Source organism: Octopus bimaculoides, chromosome 1, assembly GCF_046866305.1.
Source record: "Octopus bimaculoides isolate indiv1 chromosome 1, ASM4686630v1, whole genome shotgun sequence".
Taxonomy (NCBI): Eukaryota; Metazoa; Mollusca; class Cephalopoda; order Octopoda; family Octopodidae; genus Octopus; species Octopus bimaculoides.
The window spans coordinates 94,910,146-94,919,827 of record NC_142928.1 but is presented as its reverse complement, the minus strand read 5'-3'; the positions used below and the strand labels follow the sequence as shown (position 1 = coordinate 94,919,827).

General features: G+C 36.4%; 1 protein-coding gene across 4 annotated transcripts in view; it reads left to right on the top strand.

Annotated features, from left to right (window-relative positions):
* Positions 1-9,682, top strand: part of LOC106875285 (endonuclease/exonuclease/phosphatase family domain-containing protein 1) — an 87,907-nt gene that overhangs the window by 59,829 nt on the left and 18,396 nt on the right. For all 4 annotated transcript variants that reach the window (XM_089354191.1, XM_052968280.2, XM_052968275.2 and 1 more), the window contains 3 exons: positions 2,857-2,908; positions 5,920-6,018; positions 8,909-9,037. In XM_089354191.1, the coding sequence (XP_089210317.1) occupies positions 2,857-2,908; positions 5,920-6,018; positions 8,909-9,037 (280 nt within the window). The remainder of the gene's footprint in view (positions 1-2,856; positions 2,909-5,919; positions 6,019-8,908; positions 9,038-9,682) is intronic.

The following is a 9,682-nucleotide window of genomic DNA, read 5'->3' as shown; positions in this document are numbered from 1 at the left end:
GAGAAACGTTTGCGCTGGTATGGTCATGTACTACGGATGGATGAGGAGAGATGTGTGAAGAAGTGCCACTCCTAAACATTTGAAGGAATCCGGAGTAGAGGTAGACCCAAGAAGACATGGGATGGAGTGGTCAAGCATGACCATCGAATGTTGGGCCTCACAGAGGCAATGATGAAAGACAGAGACCTCTGGAGATATATATGTATATATGTATATATATATATATATATATATATATATATATATATATATATATATATATATATATGTATGTATGTATGTATGTATGTATGTATATACTGGAGTAAGCACATAAATGCGAAATAAGGTGGGAAAAATAGTACTCGAATACCAGAGTTCTTAAGCAAAACACTTCAATTCCCATTGCTTTGTGTGTAACAGTGGCAGAATCGTTGGTACATTGATAGAGATTCTTTATGGTATATCTTCCAGCTCTTCATTCTAATTTCAAATCCCACTTCCCTGGAGAAGGCACTGGGAAGCCACTCCAGTATTCACCCCAAATCTAGTCATGATAACCGAAGTTTCAGTAATCCACTTAACAGTGGCAGGGAAGGGTATGGCACCTGCCCACGGGCCACTGCATGGTACTTTGGGCAAGTGTCTTCTATTATAGCCTCGGAGCAACCAAAGCCTTGTAAGTGGATTTGGTTGATGGAAATTGAAAGAAGCCCATTATATGTATCTGTGTGTGTGACTTTGTGTCTATGTTTATCCCCCACCACTACTTGAGAACCAGTGTTAGTGTGTCTATGTCCACCATAACTTAGTGGTTCGGCAAAACAGACCAAGAGAATAAATGCAAAGCTTAAGAGGATAAGTACTAGGGTTGAGTCATTTGACAAAAAATTACTCTTAGCAGTACCCCTGCAGTCTAATGAATAAAACAGATTATGTATGTATGTATATATATATGTATATATATATATATATATATATAGAGAGAGAGAGAGAGTGAGAGAGGGGGGGGGAGATCTATGTGTTTCTGGGAAAGCATGTTCTCTCGTGGTTGTGGTGTTGGGCTCCCAGTCATGAAGTCCTGGTTTCAGTTCCTGAACCAAGCAACACATTGTGTCCTTGAGCAAGGTACTTTGTTTTATGCTTCCCCAATCTAGTCAGCTGAAAATGAGGACCAGCCCACATCCAGAATATTTCGTTGGATCAGGAGTGGGAGGGTTGAGCAAGTGTCTCTGTCTGCTTGAAACTACACAGGCACCTAGAAAGGAAATTAGTGAAAGCAAGGTACATACTACCAAACCATACTCTGTTCTGAGTGACACCTGCAGTTAGAATATGTATATATATCTATAAATGTAATCTCTTTGAAATTTTGAAAATGGGAAGAGCCAAAAACTATTTAAACAGTCTACCTTTAGAAAGAACAGCTTTTTGTTTTGTTTTGTTTTTTGTAATTAATTTAATAAGATTACAGTTTTTTCAGACTACTATCAGTCTCTTTCTGGATTATTTTTTAATGTAGCTCATCATATTCATAATCTTTATTATCATCATCATCATCATTTTACATTCAGTTTTCCATATTTGTATAGTTGTTCTCCAGCGCAGCATCTCACTACTTGTTGCTGTCTCTTCTCATCAGCATCTTGAAATCAACCTTCACTACTTCTTCCTTTTTCTTCTTTTGCAGTTTAACTTCCATTCCCACTGCAGGTTTCTTTCACTTGAAATATTCAAATATAAGACCTGTTGAGGCAAGTGAAATCGAAATCGAATTTAATTCGACAACTGGCACCCATGCCAACGTCGTCTCCTTCATTGGACACGAAACTCGGCTTGTGAAGACCTGTTGAGGCAAGCGAAATCGTCATGGCACCTGTGCCCAGCATCGCCTTCCTGACACTTGTGTCGGATGGCACGTGTAAAGACATTCGAGAGAGATTGTTGCCAGTGCCGCCAAACTGGCTCCTGTGCAAGTGGCACGTAAAATACACCATTTCGAGCGTGGCCGTCGCCAGTACCGCCTGACTGGCCCTTGTGCCGGTGACACATAAAAGCACCCACTACACTCTCAGAGTGGTTGGCGTTAGGAAAGGCATCCAGCTGTAGAAACTCTGCCAAATCAGATTGGAGCCTGGTGTCGCCTCCTGGTCCACCAGTCCTCAGTCAAATTGTCCAACCCATGCTAGTATGGAAAGCGGACGTTAAACGACAATGATGATGATAATGATCTCTTAAAATGCAACCAACAGTCTGAAAAATTATCTTACTAGCAACTCATTTCAGATATTAAAATATTTCTTTTGAATTGTTTTATAAAAATTGTTTTACATGCTGGTGCCACTTAAAAATTACCTGTGCTGGTGCCATTGTTAAAAGCACCCATACTGGTGCCATGTAAAAAGCACCTGTACTGGTGTTACATAAAGAGCACCTGTGTTGGTGCCATGTAAAAAGCATCTGTGCTGATACCACTCATGCTGGTGTCACATAAAAAGCATCCAGTATACTCTGTAAAGTGGTTGGCATTAGAAAGGGCATCCAGCTGTAGAAACCTTGCCAAAATAGGCAAATGGAAACTGATACAGCTTTTCAGCTTGCTGGCTCCTATCGGTCTATGCAACCCATGCCTGCATGGAAAACGGGCGTTAAATGATGATGATGATAACGATGACGATGACAACAATGATTTTTCTTCTTCTTCTTCTTCTCTTCCTTCTTCTTCTTCTTCTTCTTCTTCTCCTCCTCCTTCTTTTTCCTCTTCTTCTCTTTCTTCTTCTTCTCGTCCTTCTTCTCCTCCTCCTCCTCCTTCTTCTTTTTCTTCAACAAAACTTAATACTGTTTATTTACTGATAAACATTCTTTCTTACATTTTAGGTTAGGACTTCTTGCTTTTCAAGAAATCACAGACATGCAAGCTCTTAAAAAGGTATCTGAAATATTTTTCTCCATAAATTAATTTCTAAATGCACATTTTATTAATTTATTTATGCTTATCTTCGTTATTATATGTATTTTTTATCAAATGAATGCTATAGGTTAATAGACTTTGGGGCTTTTTTTATGTCCATATTTTCAGACTAGCATAAGAAAGTTGGCTTTTATTGGCATAAATTTTTTTTTTCTTTCTGTAAATACTGAACTGTAAAGCAAGTGTGGAATCTGCTGGTCAGTAAAACTATCTGAAAGAAGCAGGGTTATATACCTTGTCCAAAAAAAAAGTACAGTAAAATGATTTTAGTAAAGCTTGAACTCATAGCCATATCATGCATGGCTGTGTGGTTAAGAAGTTTGCTCTGCAACTCTGTGGTTTCAGGGTCATCTTAGACAAGTGTCTTCAACTATAGCTCCAGGATGACTAAACACATTTCATGACAGAAGCTGTGTGAAGTTCTTAATGTGTTTGTGTATACATGTATATATGCATGTGTGTGTGTGTGAATGCATATGTGTATATTCATGTGTGTATGTGTGTGTTTGTATATGCATGTATGTGTACTTGTATGTATGTGTGTATATGCATACATGTGTGTGTCCACAAGGTCTGGGTACATGGAGTAAATAAAATCATAACATAAATAATTAAATATAAGAAATAATAATTTCTTAAAGTATGTGTTAATCCACATGTACCCAGACTTTGTGGATACCCTGTAGACTATATACAACCTGCATTTGCACTATAATATATGTACATATGTACAAATCCACATATACTTGTGGTAGAGATAATCAGATTAAATATCTTAATTATTCATGGAGTCTAAAGGTCAGCCCTTTCTTATTGTGATAATGTTAAATTATAAAGGTGGCAAGCTGGCAGAATCGTTAACACGTGTGGGAAAAGTGCTTAGTGGCATTTCGTCCAGCTTTACATTCTAAGTTCAAATTCTACTGAGGTTGACTTTGCTTTTCATCCTTTCGGAGTTGATAAAATAAGTACCAGTTTATCACTGGGGTCGAACTTACAGGCCTTGTACCAAAATTTGAAATCAATAATGTTGTAAATCTAGTCGAGTTAACGGTTCCTCATGAAGATAATATGGATGCCGCGCTGGCTCGAAAGATTGACCGTTATGTAAAACTCCTCGAGAAATGTGAAGACGCAGGCTGGAAAGCGGAGCATTTTCCAATCGAAGTTAGATGTAGAGGATTTGTAGGACACAGTGTGAGACGACTGCTGTTATCGTTCGGCCTAACTCATCGTAAGGTAAATACCTCCATGAGTGATATCCAAACTACAGTGGAGAAGGCTAGCCACTGGATTTGGTTAAAAAGAGACGATGAGCGATGGCTAGAGAAATATTGAGCTTTATTTTTAATAACCAGTTGATCTAGCAAGCGGGGCCTCATATCAGTGAGGGGGGGCCAGTGCGCATTGATGCCGTCGAGAGGTAGGCCCCGAAACGGCGCGCATTCTCTCCTGATGACCCCATACACTTGCTGGCTTCCTGTATGCAGAGTTCTCGACTGGTAGCACTTGCATGTGTGAGTTGTTTGCAAGACATATAATTATTTAATCATCATTAACATATTAATGTTGTTATATCCATTTTTCCTTGATAGCTTGAGTTGAAAGGATCTTCCATAGAACCTAATTTCACTCTGGCCTAATATTCTGAGTTGTGGAATCATCATTTCTTCTTATGGCTTTCTCACTCAAAGACATTCTCCACAAGTTATTCACCTAGCATTAAATTGTCCATTCTCATTTCATGTTCTTCAGTTCGTTTAACCAGCACTTTGAAAGCCGTACTGGAATACCACATTTAAGAGCTGATCCATACCAGTGCTATCTTCCCTGAATACATTGGCTGGTGGCATTAATGCCCAGCTGCTTTTCCAACACATTTATGCTCTGTCATTAATGTAGGTTAATATTATACATTCAGTAAATCATGCTTACTCCATTTTCTCCAGCCTTCACAAATCACTCACATGTCTCACTACAATCATGCAATTATTTCCTTCACAAACTTCATGTTATCTGCCTTTTGCATGGAGAGAAAAAAAAGCGTAAATTTCCAAAAGGAACAAAGGATCCTTGAACTTCTGTCTTCTTTGCTTCAGCAACAGATATGGGATGTTTAGACACTGCCATTTTGATGCCACCTATTTGGTGTTGCTGATTCAGTTCTGACTTGTTTGACATCTGATGTTTTAATGTTTCTCTCATTCTCTCTCTCTCTCTTTCCCTCTCTCTCTCTCTCTCTCTCTCTCTCTCTCTCTCTCTCTCTTTGCGTATGAGCATATTTCTCTTTATGTTTATGAGTAGAGAGAAAGTGTTTATGTCAATTGTGTTCAATTAATGAATTGTAATGTCTCTCACTCTCCCCTTCTGTGTGTGTATATATATATATATGCGCACATGCATGTGTTTGTGTGTATGCTTGCTTCCAATGCCAAAAAGTACTGTCACTTGAACTGGTTCAATGTCCAGTCAGCCATGCCAAATCACCAAATAAGCAGTGTCCAAACAGCTGCACCCAATCAGTTCATTCAGTTCAGCAACTATGCTTTTACTATAGCCACTTTCAGTATTAATCATACTTAGTCTTACTTTATTCAAACATTATAAGACAATTGAATATATTTGGTTATATTGTAAAGAATTAGTAGAATTTATAAATATCAGAGCTTAATGATGGAAGACTAAAAGTTGAATTTGTTCATTGTAAACTACTGTCTTTTATGTAACCAAGCATTTTAGTTTCAACATCTTAATAGTTTACTAAGTATTGCATTAGAATTAAAAATGAAGCCTATTTTTTTCTCCTTTTTTGGTCTCCGTGAATAATGGTTATGAAAAATGTAAGCATTATGTAAAAAAAACAAAAAAGAAGCAATTAGAAAGTGGAAGTACTGTTGTTTGGAAGGTAGAAAAAAAAAAAAAAAAGTATTTGTAGATGTTCTTTAGTCTTTTATTTTCTCTGGTTTTAGATATGTGATGAACTGAATCATCCAAGACTTTCTAATGTTCGTAAATGGAAAGGAAGGAACAGAAAATGGGAATATGTGATGGCAAACCCTAATATTGAGGTAAAAATATGTTAATTCTAATTTAACCTTTTAGCATTTAATCCGGCCATGTCTGGCCAAAATATTCTGCTTGTTTTATGTTAAAACTGACCAGTTCCAGCCTCTCATATCCACACTACAATGTTATTTCTGAAAATATACTAATACAATGTTGAAATCTCAAAGCTACAAGATTATGCATGATTAATTCAAAACAATGTGAATAATATAAGCATTATGTTTGACAGAGAAATCTCTGAATGTTAAAGGGTTGAATCTTTTCTATTTCACTGATTTCACTGCTATTAAATTTCTGAAGTGCTGCAACAATACTAACAAAGAAGAAAACAGAAAAATTTTGTCAGTATTTCTGCTTTAATAAGACTATGTAAAACTTATATTTGTTACAATATGCTTACTATGTATTTTACTTGAAGAAATTCATCATTATCATCCTCATTTTATGCCTGTTTTTCATGCTAGCATTGGATAGACAAATTGTCATGGTCCAAGTCAGTTTGTATGTGATGTTAGTGCCCTTCTTGGCCTGTTGGAAGATTGTGTTTCACTTACATGTTTTGTTTTTGACTTACTATTTAAGGCTGGATAATCTTGCTACCACCACCAGTTTTACAGAGTGTACTTAGTGCTTTTTATTGTGGTGTCAGCACTAGAGAGGTTGACATGTTCTTGACAAGACTAAAAGGTCCTCTTGACTCCACATTGTCTCTGCTTCTTAATTAACCCTGAAAAGAATGTACTGGAAGCATTTCATCGTGGCATTTCATCGTGAAGTTGCTTTGTAATACTTAGAGCTAGAGAGTCCTCACTAGTCTGTCATGTTTGTACACAAAAGATAACATGTTTGAGAAGGTGAGTAGAAGAGAGGTGATGACAAAAGATAAATCAGAAAGTGTTGGTGAAAGCTGCAAGTGTAGTGGAGGCAGAGAGTAATGGATAGTACTAAAGGGGATGATGGCTACTAATAAGAGTAATGGATGTCAATAAGAAGTGGCTTGGAGAGAGGAGGTGATGACTAGCAGGATGGTGGTATAGATTACAAGGTACTATTTGTAGTAGTTACACTATCAGCATAATACAGGTAAAGAAGAAAAGGTGAGTAGAGAAGTTATGGATGCAGAAACCTTGCTTGTAAAAAGGCAGAATCTTGCCAAAATACAGTTTTTGTTCCTATCATTGTCTTCAACAGAAACAGCAAAAATTCTTTTCTACTCTAGGCACAAGGCCCGAAATTTTGGGGGAGGAGGGGGCCAGTCGATTAGATCGACCCAGTACATAACTGGTACTTAATTTATCGACCCCAAAAGGATGAAAGGCAAAGTCAACCATGGTGGAATTTGAACTTGGAATATAAAGATAGACGAAATAAAAATATTCCTTTCTGCTCTAGGTGCAAGGCCTGAAATTTTGGGGGAGGGGACCAGTTGATTAGATCGACCCCAGTATACAACTGGTACTTAATTTATCGACCCTGAAAGGATGAAAGGCAAAGTCGACCTCAGTGGAATTTGAAGTCAAAACGTAAAGACAGATGAAATACCACTAAGCATTTCACCTGTTTCTGCCAGCTCGCGACCTTAGAAACAGCAAAAATTAACTCATGACTGAGGTTATTCTCTTTAAATATTTAAAACTAAAAATTAACAACTTCAAAGAACTTGTCAGCTGTCAAATATTTATTAGTTGATTGGCATTTTACACACCTGACTTATTCCTTCATGTTCTTTCTCTATACTTCATGAAAGGTTTTACAACTATATGTCTTGTATTTTGTATTCCATGTGCAGGAATTCTTTAACTTCTTTGTTACTTTATTTCGGTTAAAATACGCTATCTTTGTTTCAATTAATTGTGAATTTAATGAAGAATTTATTAAAATAACTTTATCATTATTAAATTGGTGTTTGGAATATAAATTAGCATGAAATTTTGATGGAAGGTCTTTGTTAAGATCAGTCTAAAACAGAGAATTGTGTATGAAAGAACTAGAGGCTGGTTCATGCAGATTGGTATCAGAAGGATTAAACAGAAATAATGAATTTTTATTTATTTCACATCACTATTGAAACTTTCATTAAAATTCTCTGTAACTTGTAAAACAAATCTTTAAAAACAAACTATTTCAATATTTTGTTTATACTGAAATGTTAACCAAAGTTTAAAATTCTTGTTTTTTGTTATAATGAAAAGAATGACTGGGCCATTGAATTGAATAATGTTTGTTTCTTGAAATTTCAAAAAAAAACAATAAATATATTACCTTTGCAATAGTTATATATGGAAGATTGTTCATTAGATTGAAATTTATGAATGGTTTAGACTCAACTCATTATCATCATTTTACATCTCTTTTCCGAGTCCTCATGGTTCAAATCCTTTCTTATTGGGAGTTGGTGCTCATATGTATTATTTTGGCTTCATTTCTTCGGCTGGTGTCCCTTCTTATTACCAACTGCTTTGCCAAAAGTACTGGGTGCATTTTCCCATGGCACAAGCACTGGAGAGGTTCCTGTGACTTTGGCAAGACAAGACTAAAGGGAATTCACAATCCTCTGTTTTCTCCATTCATTTGTCATCAACTTTACAGTGTGTATTGGGTTTTTTTGTCTTTTTATTTTCTGTGGCACCAGCATGAGAGAGATTGTCAGATGGCAAACAAGACTAAGAGACATCTCATTCCTGCTTTATCTATGCTCACTGAACAATCTCTTTAGAGTGTGTGCAGGGTGTGAGGCTTCCCATGAAGTCACTGAAATCAAATCCTAGAAATGGTTCCAATGTTCAGAATTATTTCTTTTTTTAGGAAAAAATGTTTTATTGTTGAATTTTTCCTCAATAGAAATTTCAGTTTAATATTCCTGGGGTTTTTATTTTTCTTATATCCTAAAAGAATGTCGAACACAGTGGCTTCATTTATGATGTAGAACAAGGAATTAAATTAACTGGAACTAATCTACAAAATATCAAGCCTTCTCAAGAATGTCCTTTTGAGTGCCAAGCTTTGTCTGGATTTTTCCAGGTATGTAATGAAAAAAAAAATATTTATTGTTTTGATCTACAATAACCTTAAATGATCCTGCTGTCCATCATTCAGACCAATGCCTACTTCACATGTTTATCGTTTTTGTTATTTGCAGTTATTCATATTCTACTATTTTCTGTTACTCACTTTATTTGCTTAAACTATTACCCATCCTGTGTATCACATGTAATACACTGGACATATTTCCCTGTCATTCACACATCGTATATTATACACATTCCCAATTTTTTTTCCAACTACGAGAATAAATGAGACTTATAAAAGGAAAGCTCTTTATTACACAGAACATATGAAACGAGGGTTAACTAAAAGTCTGAAAATAAGCACGGTCATTTATGTCGGGCAAAGGGTTAATTGCTTAATTTAAATTTTTAGTAACTTTCTATATCTGCTTCCATTCTTGGTAGTACTCTTTTACTCTTTTACTTGTTTCAGTCTTTTAACTGTGGCCATGCTGGAGCACCACCTTTAGTCGAGCTAATCGACCCCAGGACTTATTCTTTGGAAGCCTAGTACTTATTCTATCGGTTTCTTTTGCTGAACCATTAAGTTACGGGGACGTAAACACACCAGCATCGGTTGTCAAGCGATGTGGGGACAAACACAGACACACAAACACAT